A 19,325-nucleotide genomic window follows, 5' to 3' on the forward strand; every position below is an offset into this window, starting at 1 on the left:
TGCTGTGCCAACTTTAAATCTGAAGCCAGGTAACTAACAAATAAGTTTGATTATTCTAGATAATAAATAGATAAATGAATACAGTTTGTGCGAGCAGACATGCATTCGAGGCAGATAACTATAAAGTTAATGAAGGCGGCTTCTAAATGCCAAAAAATTGATGGTGCTGAATTATCAGATACTTTTTTAACTACGAAATAGATTTATTTTATTATTTCTCGAAAATTACAATTACTGTAATGACATTACCAATAATTGCTGAAGCGACAAATGATTTTAGGCAATGCCAGAAAATTAATTCCTCACATTGTTGTTTCAGAGCCGAGCAAATCAATCATCTTTCAGAAAATATCCGGACAAGGGGAACACTGGTACATCACAGGAACAAACATTTGTTGCAAATAGTCCCGAAAGCAACAAAACATGGTTGTAACTGATTTATTGACTACGTATTGAATAAAATATTACATAACAGGGTTTTTTTATTGACTCGATATATTTGGTGAATGCAATCATTAAGAGTCAAATATCGGAGAAATTCCTCATAGTTTGTGTGCTCATACCGCTAGGTGGACAGCAGAATTTATCTCCATAACCTATCATTGCAGTTTTCAATCTAAGGGGGTATGTTCTGTGGCGTCGATCAAGATTGGCTTTTGTGTTTGATTTGTTGTGCTTAAAGCGGGTATAGTTTTCATCAGCTTATTGATTGTAATTAGTGATATTCGCGGTTTATAGGAAGCAACTTATTTATTTGGAACTTACTGAGCAATTGCCCCTTCAACTCATTCGCCTTCCACAGGTAAGATCCGGTTTTATTGGCTATGAGTTTGATGGCGCAGGAGGCACAACCTTACTTTTAGTTCCAAACAAATCAACTAATTAAACAAAGCATTTCCAGGGATTAAATATATCTCGAAATGAGTAAGAGGAGTAGCCCAGTTCCTGCTGCCGCAGATCCACCAGCACCTGAAGAATATGTCGTAGAGAAAATCATAGATAGTCGAGTTAATGAACAGGGTGTTAAAGAGTACTTCCTCAAGTGGATAGGATACGATGACAAAGATAATACGTGGGAGCCTGAAGAGAATTTAGGTATGAACGGCAAGTAGGACGTTTTGGCTTTGTTTTTGAATATATCCTTGGTGTGCAACTAAATGATGCATGCGTTTGTTATACGGAACCCAAACCGATGTTAGGGTGGTTTGGCTCACAACGGCAATACCTATTCCACCCAGATATATTTGATGCTAATATTAATGTATAATTATTGAAAGCAACTTAATGCCTAGTCCGAATGTTTTCAAGTGATCAATAGTCTAAAGTAAAACATTTTATCCTTACGAAACTACCTAGGGAAATAATGCCCAGAAACTGTTGATTTTATAATTTCAAAGCAGGGAATTAATTACCTTAATAGGTTCCTTTGGTTTAATTAGTATTGAGGGAATTATCCAATTTTGAAATCGTTAAATTTTATTAATGTTAACGTCAACCGAAATTTTGCTTGTTACCTTGCTTATCAAGAACGTTTTATCTATACCGTGACTGGCTTATTGCTGAACGTTTTTTATAAAACTACACGTATGAAGATCACATTTTTCCACAATATCACATCATTTTCACTCTCTATAGGTATACTGAGCATATTTTTTTACATAGTGGGTGTTATGCATGTTTTGACGGGTACCTAATTGATTGCGATTCAATTTCCCTGTACTAACTTTATAATTTGCAGTCACCGTTCAGCGATATTTTTTTTATCCAATCATGGTTAATTTCCGTTTGTGTTTGCTTGTTTATTACAGCTTTCATCGTTGCATGAAACATTATCTGCTAGTTTTTTTGACTCATTTTCTTCCAGAGGTGTCATCCATACGTACTAATTACTAATTCCTTTCTACTTCCAGCATAAGTGGGCAATAACTTGAATTTGAACAAAAATATAATTTAATTTTTTTATGGGCTTCTACGGAGGCGCTAAATAAGTTCTTTAAAACGTTTTTCTTATGAAAAACTTACTTATGTAAGTTTTTCTCAAAAATTGTTCGTTTTATCGATCACTACAATATTATTTTAGCGCCTCTATGAAACATGGTGCATAAAAATTGTTGGAAGATGCCGGTACCTGGTAAAGTACACAGTAAATCAGGCAAAATTGTTTTAAAAGTTTGTCTTCTTTTAATCAAATAACCAATTTATGTGCTTATACCGACTATTATTTGATTACTTGAATAGAAACATTCTTTTTAGTGTCCAGACCTCCGTAGCAAAAAAAAACTCCAAGAAAACATATTTATAGGAACTTCTTACGCTGTTAGTATCATTTTTCTGTTTCATCTCAAATCCAGAGATTGCTTGTTTTATGTTGGATCACTCTTTATAATATTTTAAATAATTGTTGATTATGGAAGAAGTTCATTTGTAATACATGTTATTATGTACTATTGTATTTAGAAAAACTTGTTATATTATTACCAAAACTAAATTTAAAGTACTTAAATGAAATAATAATGGTGTTTGCTCCGAGAGGTAACAATGCAATCGAAATTCTTATTTGTAACAGTTGAAGTCATGCAGTTAAAGAAGACGATGTTCCTTTCGCATACTTCATCCTAATAAACAATACTGTTTATGATGTTATCTGTATAAATTTAGGCCGTGTTGGTTCAAATGACAAGTTAACGAAATTGCGCTTTGGTTTTCAAAAAGTCTTTTAAACACCAAACCAGGTTCTATTATTAATTATATGTGCAACCATACAATTTCTGAACTTAAACTTAAACTGAAACTTAAATGCTCTGTTTATTATGGCATGAAAACAAAAAAGTTTTCTTTTCCATTTTTAGTTGTTCCCCTTCACAACCTACATTGCTACCTTAATTTTACATTATTTTTTTATTTGAATTCCAGATTGTCCTGGATTGATTGCAGCTTTCGAAGCAGAGAGAGCGAAAAAGAAGGAATCCGACGTAAAAAAACGAAAATTAAGTTCAAGTAGCCAAGAAAAAGAAAATAAAAACTCAAAACCTAGAAAAGACGACAAAAAATGTCTTGGCTTTGATCGAGGCCTTGAACCCGATACAATTATTGGGGCAACTGATAGTCCAGGTATATATTTTCTTATTTCCCTTAAAAGGAATTAAATATTAATTAGGAAACACCTAATGACAAATGTGTTTTTTTAATTGCCTACATTGCTTTCTTATAACTGCTTCTATGTCCTTCAAAAAAATATTATAATTTGTTGCCAACTCTTCAGAGTATAAACAGCATTTAAATAAACGAAAACCTATAATTTGATTGCATTTACTGAATCAATATATTATTTCTCTTTTTGAGTTTTTTTTCAGTCTTAATCTTTCTTAATTATTCTCTTGTAGCATAATTTTGAACACAGTTCTCATATTTGCATTGTGTAAGAAACCAAATTAGTTTTTAGAATAAACTTCAAAATCACAGATAATAGAGTAATAAATTAATAATTTTGGTTCAGGGCAATTGATGTTCTTAATGAAATGGCATGGTACTGATGAAGCAGATTTGGTACCAGCAAAACAGGCGAATATTAGATGCCCCCAGATCGTCATCAAGTTCTACGAAGGGCGCTTAAGATGGCACCCACCTGCTCAAGTTGCAGGAGGCGATAATAAGGAGAATTAAGTGGCATTTAATGGTAGCAATTATGTTTTAAGTTAGTTTATAATGAAGAACATTTATAATCGTATTCTTTTCTGAAGAAAAGTGTGCAATCAAATTCAGTCTATTCGTTTTTTGTGAAAATTTCGATTGGCATTGAAAATTTCACCGCTTGAAAACGCATTGGAAGGTTTTCACCTTCCAATGCAAAACCAATGTTCTATTTTGATTAGTCACTTATCCACCATTTTACTGTCAGTAGATTGATGTGAAAATGCAGTTTTTGAAAATTATTTGCTGGGTGTGAGGTGCGACTACGACCGCATGCCAATATGTGGAATTGTGTTATTCTTTTTGCATGCTTATAAAATCGGAATTAACTGTATTAACCAATTTAATTTTGATATATTTTTGCTCCATTCGAGCAACAAATTCGAATGTTTCGACCCCATATAACTGCATAGTACCAATCATAGTTCATGATTTTATAGCGCTTCTCAGAAGATGTCCTGGCATTTAAAATTACCCTGTATTTTCATGACTAATAAAACTCCTTTTGGTTCATTGAATTTGATGAGCTTTATTTTTTGGCTGACTAAATGCTTCGGATGAACCAAACCATTATTGTGTGATTTTGAATGGTTCTTGTCATACCTTTTTCGCTATGTGTTATTTAATAGCCGGATAAAGAAATATGTGTTATTTAAGTAGAGATTGGAATTGCCCGAAACAAATACTTGTTTCTTGAATATTTGTATTTGGCTAATATGAGAAACAATATACAACTAAAATCCTGTGTAAATTCTTAACTTATCCGAATATACAGAGAAACAGTTCAATCTTGTTCTAACGGTAAATATATAACAGTATTTACAAATTAGTTTATAAAGCCAATTTTAAAATGTAGAATTTAAAATAAGCCCACAATCAATTAAAATACACAACTATTTCCCCTGAAATCAGAAACAGGGGTTGGAAAACTACGCAATTAATCAATTACTTATTTTTAAATATTAGGCTTTTATTTTTAAGATCATTGCCATCTGTAAGTATTGTTGAGTCTAAATCTAGTATTTATATTTCAGTCGACAAGTGATTGAAACGACGTGAATATCGAGTGTGCTTTATAAACATAAATATCAATAATTACTTCTTACATTTTAACATCTAAAAGGCCCTCTTACTAAATTATATAAAATTTTCTTACGAATATATTGTTATTTTAAAGAAAAAACTTACTTATTTTACATTCTACATTGAAACAACTATAGTTGTTTTACACGCTTCCCCTGGCCAATTACCACTAGTCTATTCTTAGTGTCTTTATTCCTTAATTTAGCGCAAGCACTTTCTTAGCATCACAGTAGTACTGTAGATCTATTCTAGACAATACGAAGTCAAAGGATTTATTCAAAATAGATGGATAAACAACGCAATCGTAAATGCAAAATTACCTGGTTATATCACTCAACAATGTTTTCAACCCCTGTGTCGTTCTGACCATCCCCTTCCTCTCGTTTCATGTTCTGAATTTGGCTTTCCGGGCTTCGATCTGTTGGCGATGTAGTACCTAAACACATCGTTTATATTCCAAGTTCCAACAACAAATTACTTTTTGGATGAAAAGTAAAAGTGTTGCGTTAGCGCGAAGTGTATTCTTTTGATTTACTGATTCTGTTCAAATCCTATTTCGTGTTTTAATCGATTTTTGGGCCTTCAAATTCATCTAAGGAACTTCCCTTTTTTTTCGGTACGAAGATAGATATTACTTGTCTTGAAAGCAGAAACACCGCGAATAAAACGAGGCACTCAACAAAAAATATCCAATATTTGGGAATATTTAATTCATAACATACCTTGATCAAAGGGATCTGGTACGGAATCATTCAACTTGTCTTCCGACTGGGACCTATACCAAATGAAAATATTAGTTTTAGCAGTTGACATTTTGCAGGTTTGGCAAGTGATGAAAATCCAATTGAGACAAACCTTAGAAAATCTTCTTTAACAGGTGCAGTATCAGCTTGTTCGCCATTTTCATGACTCAGATTATTAGATTTGTTCTCTTCTTGATCATTATCATCATTTTGCTGGCCATAGATAGCAGCAGTATTTTCCAGGTTCTGGGTTCCAGCCATTATTGCTGGAGATTGAATGTTTGGCTTTCTGACTTTATCTCCTGCAAGCAACCCAATATTTTACAATCTCTAAAAAATTAAAAAATGCAAACCTCGTCTCCATAAGGTAATCTCCTGTTGTTTGAAATATCTTCTGTCCTCTGTGTCCATTAGAACCAAATTTAAAAAGTATCTGACAGAAAATTTTTTGTTCACATCCCTCATGGTAGGTGTTAAATCGTAATCGGCCAAAAATACCCTAATGGGAATACTTTCTCCTAAAAAGAAAAAAGTTTCCATACATATTTTTGGGCAATATTCATTTATTTATATGACCTATATCTACATAAAATTGATTATTATATCTGATTATACAACCAAACCAAATTAGACATGTTATTAATCAATTTATTTCACGAATGTATTTTACTACGGATAAAGCAATATAATTGTGAAAGGTACATTTCTATTGGATGCAAATAGAAGGAAGAAAAAGCTCCCGAGAAGCTGTTTGCATTTAATATTTACCTTTAACTGGAGCTCCGTCCATTATTTCGTATTTTGCAATAGTAACAGTATCCGTATAGTTATGCGGTCCAGATCCGGTGGTTTCCCTTTTGATAATAGCAATTTCCATGTGCTTGATTTTTATCCTCACTAATATAAAATAGATTTTTCCAACTATTACATCTTTCAAGTGATATCTGAAAGCAATTTCAAATACAGATTTCGAATGGAAGCTTTCATAACAAATAAAATTTAAAAAAATTTTCTGTGACTTTGGCCCCTGTTAGGTCAATTTTTCATAATGTAAGAATGTTGCAAGCCATACGTACTTAGATTTATTATATTCAAATTCAATATGTAAACAGTCTTCAATTCCCACCTCCATTTTGATTGAATTATTCATTTCTGGATAACAACACAGTGTATGTACGGCTATATCCAATTCTTTTACTATATCAGCCAACCGCCGGATTATAGTCACTCTCAGAAAGTATCTTAATCGTACATTACCGCCTAAAATGGATAGCGTTGTCATACATTTTGACTTTAAAACATTGTTTTAGCGTATGACCTACCAGTATAGACCTCAAAAGGCTTTTCAACGTTACTGAAATCGAATGAAAAACTCGTGTGAGCAATCATTTCTCCAGGTCTGGCCAATTCTTTTACCAGAGAAATAAATTCATGGTGGTTTCCTCTATCATAAAACATTTCTATTTGCCCTATAAATTCTATTTTGATTCCTTGATGTTCGAGCTTACTGCCTGGTTTTTTCAGGCTCACATTTACCTGAAACAACCATTTAGCAATAGGTATTGAGTTTTTGCAAATGGTTAGCCAATGTTCTTCCAAACAGTTGAATTTGAGTTAAAGACTATTAGAAAGTTAATAATATTCGTATGTTGGAGATATATTACTAATATTTATAGAGGAGAAAAGTTACCTTTCCGGAAACTGTTTCTCCATCATAATACAACAACAGTCTATCTTTTTTCCCATCTTCAGTTTTTACTTCGGCAGTTTTGCGCGTTTCCTGCCCATCAAGGTAAAGGTCAATTTCGGCAGACTGACCGAAGCCAAAAAAACTCTGAAAATAAGGTTTAAGTATTTAAAAATGTGAATGTTAATGGTTTGTTTTCTCAGCTGTAATTTTTTTATTATCGATTTATACATTATGTTAGTACCAATTCGAAACGTTTATAGGACGATCTTTTTATTAAGTTAAAAATCTGACATGGTATCCGAAAATAATTGCAACATTTTTTCGTCACAAACTTTTGAAAAAATTAGACAACCCATGCTATTCATTTTTGCTCGATGAATCGTAACTTTTTTGGCTCAACAGCTTGACTAAATTCTTTAAGTTTGGTCCATTGACAAGTCTTTCAACAAAAAAAACCTTAGCAGCTCATTAGAAAGTTCGCTCCATTGCTATATATATTACTTGTATTTTGATTGACTGATGTGATTGAATTAATATCGAGCATCGCATGAAATTCTACGTTTTAATTGTAGATGGCCGGTTTTGGCACAAAATTCATTCTATTTTTGCCAAATAATTGAAACTAGTACTTCAAACAGTAAACCATTTGGTATAAACAAAAAATGCCGATTACGTAATTCACTTCATATAAAAATAAATGAATAAAGTTCTATAAACGCATTGAAACGATTTAGAAAAATGAAAAAATAACAATAAGAAGTCTTTGGAAAATTGGAATTTGTCCAAACAGACGGGATGCTATTTCTTACTAAAAGTAAACCGGCTTAATGCTGTATTTGTTAGTAACTCGATATGAATGAGATAAATCTAAATTGCTTTGCTTACTATCACGACGTATAACATGTAAAGTGTTTATAATAAACAAAGGCGCTCTTATTTAACTAGTTTAAATACTAATAAATTGAGAGTGAGGGCCAGTATTCAAATGAACGTTCTATGAAACATCATAATGATGTAATAGTATTTTACAAAAAAACGTGAATTCGGAACTCCTCATATCCAGCCATCATAATCAACTGGAAGTTGTAAAACAAAGAAACCATCATTTGTTGAGTGACATCAAGCAAGCTTCAAAGCGCTAACAAATCCTAAGCTCTTTGTCCTTCGTTTTAAAATGCTAAGTCCGTGAATCAGACGTAATTGTTGTTATTTATTGCACTGCATGTAGGGAATTTAAATATTTTAGCATTATGACTGGTGTCAAAAAAATAACACAAAATAATTAAAAATTTAGTCAGTGCCGTATTTGCATTTGATACACCCCCGTAAGTTTGATATGTAACTTTAATTCGGAAAATTCCGCAAATTTAAAGTTAATTAAAAAAAATGGCCCGTTTAAACTGGTCTTTTTTCGTTTTCAGGCCCGATACCGCTTCAAATAGGACAAGCCACCCTGTAAAATTTCGGGGTAACCCAGAATGCAAAACTACGTTAAAACTGACTACTTGCATTAACTAAACGTTATAATCGACAATTGCAAAATACTGAAATTCCCTCCCCATCAAAAGGACATCAAAACTCTCCATTACTACTACATTTATATTTATATTATGTTTTATTAGTATCTTCCATGTCAACTGATAAGCATGGAGTAAACAGAGCTAATAAGTGAATTCTTCATGAAGTTTCAACAACTGCATATAATTTAAAATTGTTTACCTAGTGATAAACTGCCCGATAAAAAAAATTAACAGCATTTATGATAAATCGTGCCGGTTATTATTGCGAAGGATGCCACCTGATCTACATATCACATATATTGCAGGAAACATGCTATAAAATTAAACAAGAGGGTCTACACTTTGAATCTAAATGACCAGATGAATATTATAGATACTTCCGACCTACGTCATCTACATACAATTCTTAAAGTAATTATTTAATTACATATAGACATAATTATAAAAACAATTTGCTGATAGGTATGTAACTGGATCAATTTTCAGTAATCAATGAAGGCATTAATAAGTGGGCTATCAATACTAAACTAAATGAGTATATACGCCTACCATTTCTGATAAAACTTACCATCCTTAAATCCAAAGACTACCAGTTCGGTCACTCGACTACCAGTACACTCGACAACTGAAATAATTTAAAAAATATAGGTAATAAATGGCTGTTAAATAGAGAAAACAGATCGAATAAGTATTAATTTTTGATGTAACACATATTCAAATGCAGCTCACATGCAAACCATTATATAGAGATGCAAAACTTACATTCACAGCAGGCTCAGGAAATGATGAACCCAAATTATAGACAATAACTGAATAATAAAGCTTTTACTGCAATAATTCAATTAATCTTTCAATGCAACTAACTGTTATGGGAGTTAACAATAATTAATAGAAATAAAAACATGGAACTTCAAGAATTTTTGTTGGTATGACATTGACGGCTGACAAATTCCATTGTCATAAACAGATGTCTTGTAGGCTGCAGGCTTGACTCAGGAGGACGTATACAGGATGCGAAAAAAAAATTAGATAAAATTATAGGAAGACTTGTACGGGATCCTTTTATTTCTGTCAGGTTAAGCTAGTAAATACTAAAACCGGTAATAAATAAAAGCAATCCCTGTCAATTCGATTGCCAACTTACCCTTTCGATAAAATATGACGCATTCTTACTATTACATAAATATAGATTTAATAATGCCTTACTGAGACTTTAATGTTTAAATACACTTTCGTAAAATGTACTAAACAAGAAAAGTAAGTATTTCCTCAGAGAAAGTGGCCTTCTACACTTGTTGTCAAATAAGGCCTTTAAGATTACTTTAAATTTGTGATGTTCCGCTTCCGGCATTTCCATCAGTAATCTGTCAAGTTAAAGTTTAAACTTTGAAAAGATAAAAGTTCCAGTTTTTCTATTAATTACCTGCGAGGAAAGCGATGGGGAAATCCGCAGCACTACCTAAGCAAGGCAGATTTATAATGTTCTTCAAAGGATTGTACCGTAACGAATTTAAATGGTGCGTAATTAATTGCATGTGGGAAGTGAGGTTAGACGACATTGATTTTTTGCAGGGCCCTCGTGAAAAGTATTGGAATTTTCGCTCTCGGAGTAAGAATCGCACAAGAATGTCAAGGAATTGAGCTCGTTCCATCATAAATTTAATCTCATCTTAGTTCTTATTAGACGTATTATGATATAGGATAAATTAAACGTGATTAAAATGGCACACTTTGTTTTCTTCACCAAAGTTCTGTTTTTCAAGTTATTTTTATGCTTTGTTTTTGCTAAACAGGCTTATAGTGATCGTTCACCTCCTAATTTCGTTTATATCCTAACTGATGATCAAGACCTTATGCTAAATGGTTTGGTAAGTGTGTTTCTAGATTCCTTAAGAATATGTTTTTTTGCCCCTTTTTGTGGTGAAACCGTTTTGTAATTATATATATTGCAGGTTGCGATGAGGAAAACATTGAACCTTGTTGGAGACAGAGGAAAGTTTTTTGTTCATGCGGTAAGTATTTATTATTTATGCTAATTGTAAATGTCTGTATCTAGGTAGTTTCTGACAAAAATTAATTGTTAAATAATCTACAAGTATTCGTTGAGTTCAGTTTTAATTTTGCACATCTATTGGGTATACAAAAATCTATTTTCTACGCACTTTTCTTCAGTCGATAAGCTTCACCTTTTTTTATGAGTACCTATTTTTTTTAACGCTTCTGTTACGTTGAAAGATACGCTACAAGATTTTATAAAGAGCACAAAATTGCGAATAAATGATTAGTGCATCAACCAAAAAATTGAGTTGATTTCATACATCAAATAAAAAGTTCTGGTAGTTTTTGTACTACGACACTGAAGAATTCACCACTGGTTCAAAACGGTTGAACTCGACTGTTTTATCAAAATATGAGTATTACATAAGGATAAGAACAAATTTACGAGTTTCTCTAAAATACATCGTACCATTCTCCCGATATCGTCAGTCACAGAACGTCTTTTGATCCAAAGAATATCGCAGTACCCTTTTGATAATGTGCTTACGGGACACCCTGTATATAGATCCGGTTACATAGCATCCTATGTCTTCCGGTTCCCAGCCTCCAGCGTTTTCTATCCTCCCAATCTCCTGGACAGTGGCATAGCGAGCTTAACTGGCGCCCGGGGCACAATACGTTTTTAAAGCCCCCCGCTCCCTATTCGGAATCTATATAATATGTAAATGTAAAATATACTCGCAAATAAATAAATAAAGAATGTAAAATGAATAAAGTCATAGACTCAAGCTAGGCTTTAAATTTGAGACAAAAAATATAATTGAGAAAAGAAGAGTGGATATATGATCATCTAGAATTAGTTCAAAAGAAACTTATTATTTATTTTACATATTTAAAAAACACGCAGTTTTAAAACAATAGAAAGTAAACATTTATTATCTCTAAGGAGATTCATATATTTAATAATAATATGATTATAATACATTAATAAAACATGTTTAAATTTTCCTTGCTTGCATTGCATTTTTCTCTCATTTTTTTTGGCAATAAGATCTTTGAATTTGGCTTATATAAGTTATAATCATTTGCGTTTTTTTGTGTTCAGCCATTTCTTAAATGTTCTCTGTTTTATGTTTCTTTGAACCTGCTAGTTTTGAATTCCACGTTCTGGATTCCGCAATCTGTGCCACACTCTATTCTATTTTATTTATTTACAGTTTGTAAATACTCCAATTTGTTGCCCGAGCCGAAGCTCTATCTTAACTGGTAAATATCCGCACAATATTGGGGTATTTAATAACTCTTTAGCTGGAAATTGTTCGAGTGAATATTGGCAGAAACATCATGAACCTCATTCGATGGCAGCGATTTTAAAGCATAAAGCCAATTACACAACGTTTTATGGAGGCAAATATTTAAATCAGGTAAGTCGAAGCATACAGAGTGTTACGAAATAACACGCAACTACGTGAAACTGCAAGGAAATTGAATGTCTCAAGTTCAGTTTAGTAGATAGCTTTGCGAAATCTCGAAAATATCGGATATTTCCAAAAAAAAATTGATTAAATGTTTTAAAAACTTGTGACAATTATTTTTCATGTAGAATCACCCTTATAATTCTTTGAGCATCATTCTTGGACACCCTGTATACAAAGTGAGTCAGTTTATTTTGGTAGGTTTCTGAGATTGGATAGAGCACTTTATTTTAAGTCTGAGTTTGTCATATAAATATCTGTCGGTAAACGGTTGTTATTTGCAATATAAGGTTTTGTTTTTTTATGTAGCTCCTTTTCTATTTAGCTTCTATAGTTTTTCCGGAAACTATCCTCGTTTCAACCACTTAGATATTCTTGTCTTCTGTTTAATTTTATTGCATCCGTTAAAAAAATTTTTAAAAACGTTTTTAAAGGAACATTTTATTAAAAATGTTCCTTCAAGAAAAACTGTTTCTGGGTTTTGGTAATCCAAAACTAATTTTTTACGCCATTTTGAGAACTTTTAATTTAAAACAAAATTTACAAATTTTCGTCAGAATTTGTTTATGTTTTCGTACAAATTGAACAAAACGTAGACAAAGAGGAAGATCTTGAGGCAACACACTTTGTGGAAAATTGTAAATGGAAAATTATCCAGTTTCTTTCAATTTAAAGTTCTTAAATTTGACCAGAGCCACTTCACAATCATCAAAATTCTTTTTGAAGATAGTTCTGATGTTTTAGGAGAATGAAAAATTAAAGAAATATTGTCGGAATACCACAGGAAATGGGCAAGTTCAAACTGAACATTTTTTTAGTTTTTACACTCGTAATGTGCCGCAAATTGAATATTATTTGTCAAGAAAAAATGAAAAACTAAAAATGTGTAACACTTATTATAAACTAATCCCATGTAAAATACCTAATTTTGTAATTATAAGCAAATTATGAAAATACTAATAACGTAAAACTACTATCGGTAAACTTGGTCACCTTCTCTTGCATTCTGACGATATCTTCCTTCGGTTAGGGTTTACATTCAGAATATCTTCTAGCGAAAGCAAATAGACAACATATTTTCGCCCCTATATCAGTAGAAAACAAATTTTCACAATTAGTTAAAAATCACATTGTCTAGTAGTGAAAATCGTTATTTTTTATACAAAAGGGCAACCGACCCTTATCGGTCTTTTTGCCCCATAATATTATAATATATTGTCTAAATTATATCGTGTATGTTTAAAAAATCAACAGTTCATGCGATTTCTTATGAATTAATAATAATAAAAAATAATGCAGTGGGTTTCTTCTAAATATCACTAAGGAAATTATTATCAATTTAATTTTAAAACTTTTTGCTTTGTTCTTATCTTCATTTATATATTTCTAGTATGGATCCAAATATGCTGGTGGAACGACCCATGTACCCAAAGGATATGACTGGTGGGTAGGATTGAAAGGAAATTCCAAATATTACAATTACACATTGTCCATTAACGGGACGAACTTACCGTTGAAAAATCTATACTTAACTGATTTATTGGTACGATGTTTGCTTTTTTATGTTTACTAGCAGCTTTTCACCATCCGATCAATATTCCAACTTTTAAAACCCACACATGCTTTACACAGAATTTCTGATTTTTTGACCACATTTTGCAAATTTTATGCTGTTTTAGGCTAATTACAGTTTGGCATTCTTAAATCAACGGTTTTTGGAAGATTCGCCGTTTTTTATGATGGTTGCACCTCCGGCTAGTCACTCGCCCTTTATTCCACCCAAACGTTACATAAACAGGTTTCCTGGAGTTGGCGTTGTAAAGAATCCTTCATTTAATTACAGCTCACAAAACGTAAGTTTTACTTTATTTTCAATAATTTGATATTTTTACGATATGCAATATAATTGAAAATAAAAAAGTTGGACAAAGTTTTCAAATTAATTTGGGATGATGCTCGGCTTAAAAACTTGCAGAGAGAGAGAGAGAGAGAGAGTAAATATTTATTTTTTAGAAACATTGGATTGTTAGAATGCCTCCGAAACGCCTTCCATCAAACATAACAATTTTAAACCAAATCCAAAGAAGGCGTTTGCAAACCCTGCTGGCAGTTGATGATTTAGTTGAGCGAATTGTACTTCAACTGAAGAAAATGAAGGTCTTTCATAAAACATACTTCATTGTTAATTCTGATAACGGCTTTCATATAGGTGTGTAGAATTGGTTATAAACATGTTCATATGGTGTAAAAATAAATTTTTTGTAGGCCAGTTTGGACAGCCGTGGGACAAACGCCAACCATACGAGGCCGATACGCGAGTTCCTTTATTAATCAGTGGACCCGGAGTTGGAAAGAAAGTTTTAGAGTCATATCCAGTATCTGCTGTTGATATGGCTCCTACAATTTTAGGTAATATAATTTAACAACACAAGCCGCTTCGGGTTTTCATTACTTGTCCTTTTAGATTTGGCTGGAATCAAACCGCCTCACCACATGGACGGCAAAAGCTTTAAAAAACAACTATTAAACAAACGAAATAAAATCGGATTTAAGTACGTTTTTATGGAGTATTGGGGAGAAGGCAATGAGAGAACGATTGAGAAGGTTTGCCCTTGGAGCTATGACGAAAATGTGATGGTGCGTTTTAGGGGGAAGACTCTTAAAGATATTTAGATGACTTAATTATGCGATGCGCATGAAAAACTGCATGAAAATTTTTATTATCTGAAGATTTTTTTATAGGAATGTAGCTCTAATCAGTGGTGTAAATGCCAGGATAGTCGAAACAACACCTATACCTGCATAATGGAGTTTCGCGAAGAGCTACGTTTCAAATTTTGCCGCTTTGATGATAGTGAGGTAAGTTTTGTTTGTTTGATTCGACTAGATTTGATTGAAAATATTTAAAATCGACTAGCAGCAGTCCATAATGTTTATGTCGATTTAAAAAATACCTTGCAGTAATTTTTTTTTCGCATGAGTATTTTCTATTGAATGGTTATTTCTCATTTCTTATCACCAAATAAATGTTATTTAGACACTTTGGTAAATAACTTATGTATTTTTTTTGTTTCCTGTAGTTTTAACTTAATATAAAAAAAAACGTTTTGTTTTTTGCCTAAAGAAAGCTTCTTAAAACTCCCAAAATAAATCGATCTGAACCATTGTTTTTCTTAATAAGTGCTCTCTTCAATTGCCACATAACCAATTTTTTTAAATTTGGGGTTGATATAGGAGGTAGTATTTTGTCTGTCCTGATCCATCCATCCAAATCCGCGGTCAGTTTGACTCTATCAGGTCAGGATCAAGGTGATTTCAATCACTCAAATTGAGAAAAAACCATTTCGAGGGAAAAAATTCTATACATCTGTACGATTTGTTCAAAAGAGACCAAATAGACTGATTATATTCAGTTCAGCTATTTGGTTATGGAGAATATTTACAGTTTAGCTAGAACGCTAGAACCTGTCGATTTATTTTTCATATATATATATAAATAATCTTTATTTCCTATAGAAAAAGGCTATCGACCCAATCGGTCTTTCTGCCCTTGAGTAGTACATATATGTCTTAGCCTAGCTTATTCTAAAATTAAGTCCTATTCCTAACACTGGTATAATTCAATCAGTGATAAAAAAAAAGAAAAAAAATTCCCGGCCCACAAAACAAACAGGTCTTAGTCGTTAGTTCAGTTGCGTTTGTAGGTGTTCTAGTAAAGTATCTGTTGGGGTACGAAAACGGGAATGTTCTGTCCGTCTTGTTAGACAAAGGGGATTCAGTATGGTCCAGTTGTGAGGGTTGTTTGTCCATTTTGTCTGTAAGTGTATTAGTCTTTCCGAAATTTTGGTTTTTTTTTCATTTTTACACATTTTGAGAATTTACAATATTATATGGGATTGCTCTAGTTTATGGCAACCACAACGTCAACTTTAAATATTTAGTTGGAATACACACACACTTTATTAGATTTTTGTGGTCCACTTGAGATTATGAATATTTTTCATGTAGCATAGCTTATTTTCATCTTCAGCGTGTTCCTAGATATCACAATCTAAATAATAATACGCAGCTGTTCCTTCCCTATTTGTGGATTCAAAGAAAATGTTAAAGTGGGTCGATCTCAGTGTGTTTCGAAAACATTCAGGACGTTCCATTATTTTTTTCTAGATAGTGCTAGACAATTTTTTCACTTCAAGTTGCGCGGTTTCTATATTGAGATTGTTTTCTGTGAACAATGCATAATTATATGTAATTATTAAAAAAAATCGATAAAAAAATGATAGCAGCTTATTCTGATTCAACTATTAAAAGTAAATAGAGTAACAAAATTTAATTTTTTAAAGTTAAAAAAGTAACTTTAGTTAAATAAAGCGGGACGCAGGGAGTGAATCTACAGAAACAATATGGTGATAATGTATGCTGACAATAAAACGACTTTACGTAGCGAACACCGTTACGTAAATTTGAATCCTTACAACTTCTTATTGAGTAATTATTTTCCCAAATTATGGATTTATTGTTTAAGCCGAGTGGTGGTGTTAACAGGATCTGAGTTAGGACTTTCCTCATTTAATTACATTTTTTAAATATTCTATTAGTATTTGTTTACTTTTCATAGACTCAAAGTTTCTTTGCTGATTGCAGATATTGTTAATTACCGGTTCAAGATATTAAAGCTATAAATTGCTTACTTTTTAAAAGATTAAATATTTTCTATACTAAATATGTTTTTTGCAGTTTATTCGATTTTTAATGATTGTATTTACAAAGTGAAATTAATTAATATCGTCGTTAATTAAATAACACTACGAAATAGTATGTATGTAAATGTTTGTAATGTTTAAAGATATAACATGTATGTTAAGGTTTGAAAACACTACAATTGTTGAGGAGAGGCACAAAAATTCAGGAGAAAATCATCAAAAATATCCACTGTTATATTTTTTCCGTTTAATAACATTTAACATGGCATTGTATCAAGATTTTGTTAAATCGTATTACTAATAAAAATCAAATAAAATAAATTAAGCGCACTTACTGCAACAACGCACAAACTGTAAACTGAAATAGTAATGGACAAAACTCGCTACTAGAATAAAAACGATTTTTTACAATATTTACAAATATTTATTTTAATGTCCTTTCGGAATTTTTGCCTGCCTGATTCCATTGCGTAATTTTTGAAAATTTTGTTTTTTTCAGCGCTTTGTCGAGGCCTATAATTTATCTCTGGATCCATACGAACTGAAAAATGTATACCCCCAAATGAATACAAAGCTTATAAGGTTTTACAACAATATTCTGAATAAGTTCAGAAAGTGTTCAGGGCGGTCTTGCAAGACTTTATGAAAGTAGCGTTTTTCTAAACACGACCCACAACGAAAAACAATAAACTGGTGATACTTCGGTACAATTGTTGTCAATTTTAACGTTCTGCATACAAGATATTTTGCATCAGATATTCAGTTATTTCACCGGTTAGAAATTTTTCTATGATTTATGTTTAGTAACAATAGTATTCCAATAGCATTTTTTGGTTTAAGATTCGAATTTGAGATAGAAGTATAAGCAAAGCAAGCAACAACCCTTTTTTTGTTATTTAATGTCCGGCCCTGTGAATAAAAATTTTTTTTTTAATTTATTTTCATAGGTAATAATTTTGTTGACATGAACTAAGCAATCGATATCAACTCCTGTTTCCTACCATTTTTACAAATTAACTGTCAGTATTTTTGAAACTAACTATTTACTAGTATTATATGACGAAACTAATAAATATACTTAACTTAATCAATTTTATACCTAAAAGTATTTAGTGGGATTATAGAGACTGTAGTTTACACACCGCTTTACTTGCAAAGCAACGAACATATTTAAAGGTTTGTGATTGTTAATTACTCATTGCAGTTTCCGCTTAACTGATTTATAGACAAGTGTTTTGATGTTAAGTGTTTTGTGATGCGTCGAGCGCCAAAAAAGTATTAGTTAATGAAGTATCTGTAATTGCAAGAATAATTCATTATCTGTGCCGATTTAGAACTGATACCTATGGAATCATTTAATTAATATTTTTGATTAATTAAAATAAGTTATTTAATCACATGAATAATGTGCATCACACAATACAGTGTTTATTCAATAATGTACTTATTTATATTTGCTAAAAAAGTACTTAAGTAAAGTTTTATTCTTGACAAAAATCAAGCTTTCATTCTTGCATCGTCAGAAGAATTCGCTTGTAATTCTTTTGAGCCACTGTATAATCTTTATTATAAAATAGCTTCAGCAGAATTAGTAATTTGAATTGTATTGCTTCTAGTTGTTTCAAGGAATCATTGGAACCGGCATACATTCTTGCCATTGTCGATTATGAGTTTGTCAGTATTTTTGCATTTATGTTCGAGCTAACAAGCTGTTTATCTACTAATTTAATATAATAAAGTGATTTAAATTTGTGATGCTCTACTTTCCTAATTTAAAATTATTTACTTGAAAGCGTTTAGGTTCTTTCTATGTTGTAATCGAAGTGTTGAGTTGCAATGGAATTAATCACATTTTAATAGACCTGAAAAGGTATATGTATTTGTTCTGACTATTTCATATTTTAGGCAGCATAACAATGTATTAAAACCTCAGAATTGGATAATTTATCATTTCTTCTTTATTAATTCCATAGTGAATCACACTTATAGACTTAGATTGTGATATGTAATCTAGTAACTGTAGTAGCAAAAAGTATTTATGGATTGCATTTATAAAATCCGAATTAAATTATTGACATTATCTTAGGGAAATATCCTAATTCATAAATCATATGTTGTTAATTTGAAACCTTTGACAATAAAGCTGTGAAAAAGTTTCTTGTTTTACTTCCGAAACTTGCTTAGATTTATAAGATTTCAACATTTATTCCGAATGTTTTCATCTTTTCCACAAACTTTTCTTAGAGCTCAATTGCTAAATCCAATCCAATCAGCTCAATAAAAGCTTTAAGATATACGAAGTAAATTTCCTTTTTATTTTTTAATATACTCTTTAATAATTTACCTAAATAAATTAGAAAGTTTGATGCGCGTACGATATGGCTACACAATAAAATTGTTTTTGTTTTAAAATGTTTAAAATA

General features: G+C 31.7%; 3 protein-coding genes across 14 annotated transcripts; 2 read left to right on the forward strand and 1 right to left on the reverse strand.

Annotated features, from left to right (window-relative positions):
• Nucleotides 1-611: 611 nt before the first annotated feature.
• On the forward strand, nt 612-4,208 carry LOC109546651 (chromobox protein homolog 3). Of its 10 annotated transcripts, none has more exons than XM_048666971.1 (5): nt 612-685; nt 739-802; nt 864-1,104; nt 2,914-3,111; nt 3,497-4,208. In XM_048666971.1, the coding sequence occupies exons 3-5, from the start codon at nt 921-923 to the stop codon at nt 3,661-3,663; spliced, it is 549 nt and encodes a 182-aa protein (XP_048522928.1). In that variant the 5' UTR covers nt 612-685; nt 739-802; nt 864-920; the 3' UTR covers nt 3,664-4,208. The 10 variants fall into 10 exon arrangements, with proteins under 10 accessions (XP_048522928.1, XP_048522929.1, XP_019773251.1 ...); XM_048666972.1 differs by having other exon boundaries at nt 893-1,104; XM_019917692.2 differs by having other exon boundaries at nt 613-685; nt 902-1,104.
• A 168-nt stretch (nt 4,209-4,376) lies between these two features.
• Nucleotides 4,377-9,965, reverse strand: LOC109546650 (vacuolar protein sorting-associated protein 26B-like). Of its 3 annotated transcripts, XM_019917688.2 has the most exons (12): nt 9,871-9,965; nt 9,489-9,817; nt 9,295-9,351; nt 7,207-7,350; nt 6,839-7,052; nt 6,593-6,776; nt 6,285-6,460; nt 5,870-6,034; nt 5,629-5,818; nt 5,496-5,548; nt 5,094-5,209; nt 4,377-5,021 (listed from the first exon to the last, which is right to left on the reverse strand). In XM_019917688.2, exons 3-11 carry the CDS (start codon nt 9,295-9,297, stop codon nt 5,103-5,105), a joined length of 1,236 nt encoding a protein of 411 aa, XP_019773247.1. In that variant the 5' UTR covers nt 9,298-9,351; nt 9,489-9,817; nt 9,871-9,965; the 3' UTR covers nt 4,377-5,021; nt 5,094-5,102. The 3 variants fall into 3 exon arrangements, with proteins under 3 accessions (XP_019773247.1, XP_019773248.1, XP_048522924.1); XM_019917689.2 differs by lacking the exon at nt 9,871-9,965 and having other exon boundaries at nt 4,377-5,016; nt 9,489-9,764; XM_048666967.1 differs by lacking the exons at nt 4,377-5,021; nt 5,094-5,209; nt 9,871-9,965 and adding an exon at nt 5,223-5,412 and having other exon boundaries at nt 9,489-9,764.
• Nucleotides 9,904-19,056, forward strand: LOC109546649 (N-acetylglucosamine-6-sulfatase). Its single transcript, XM_019917687.2, has 11 exons — nt 9,904-10,243; nt 10,299-10,594; nt 10,679-10,738; nt 11,942-12,148; nt 13,590-13,742; nt 13,879-14,052; nt 14,213-14,408; nt 14,465-14,608; nt 14,664-14,836; nt 14,942-15,058; nt 17,402-19,056. Exons 2-11 carry the CDS (start codon nt 10,448-10,450, stop codon nt 17,546-17,548), a joined length of 1,518 nt encoding a protein of 505 aa, XP_019773246.1. The 5' UTR covers nt 9,904-10,243; nt 10,299-10,447; the 3' UTR covers nt 17,549-19,056.
• The last annotated feature ends 269 nt before the right edge of the window (nt 19,057-19,325 follow it).

Source organism: Dendroctonus ponderosae, unplaced genomic scaffold (genome assembly GCF_020466585.1).
Source record: "Dendroctonus ponderosae isolate FM_Combo_2020 unplaced genomic scaffold, Dpon_F_20191213v2 Dpon_F_20191213_5, whole genome shotgun sequence".
Lineage (NCBI taxonomy): Eukaryota > Metazoa > Arthropoda > Insecta > Coleoptera > Curculionidae > Dendroctonus > Dendroctonus ponderosae.

What these genes read in the sequence shown, in the direction of transcription:
- LOC109546651 (XM_048666971.1), top strand. Translation starts at nt 921, where the DNA reads ATGAGTAAGAGGAGTAGCCCAGTTCCTGCTGCCGCAGATCCACCAGCA. An exon ending in AGAGAATTTAGGTATGAACG is followed by an intron (nt 1,105 to 2,913) that starts GCAAGTAGGACG and finishes TTTGAATTCCAG; the next exon opens with ATTGTCCTGGATTGATTGCA. An exon ending in TGGGGCAACTGATAGTCCAG is followed by an intron (nt 3,112 to 3,496) that starts GTATATATTTTC and finishes ATTTTGGTTCAG; the next exon opens with GGCAATTGATGTTCTTAATG.
- LOC109546650 (XM_019917688.2), bottom strand. An exon ending in GGACGGAGCTCCAGTTAAAG is followed by an intron (nt 6,035 to 6,284) that starts GTAAATATTAAA and finishes TTTTCTTTTTAG; the next exon opens with GAGAAAGTATTCCCATTAGG. An exon ending in GTTAAAGAAGATTTTCTAAG is followed by an intron (nt 5,549 to 5,628) that starts GTTTGTCTCAAT and finishes CATTTGGTATAG; the next exon opens with GTCCCAGTCGGAAGACAAGT.
- LOC109546649 (XM_019917687.2), top strand. Translation starts at nt 10,448, where the DNA reads ATGGCACACTTTGTTTTCTTCACCAAAGTTCTGTTTTTCAAGTTATTT. An exon ending in ACCTTATGCTAAATGGTTTG is followed by an intron (nt 10,595 to 10,678) that starts GTAAGTGTGTTT and finishes TATATATTGCAG; the next exon opens with GTTGCGATGAGGAAAACATT. An exon ending in TTAATTACAGCTCACAAAAC is followed by an intron (nt 14,053 to 14,212) that starts GTAAGTTTTACT and finishes TTTATTTTTTAG; the next exon opens with AAACATTGGATTGTTAGAAT.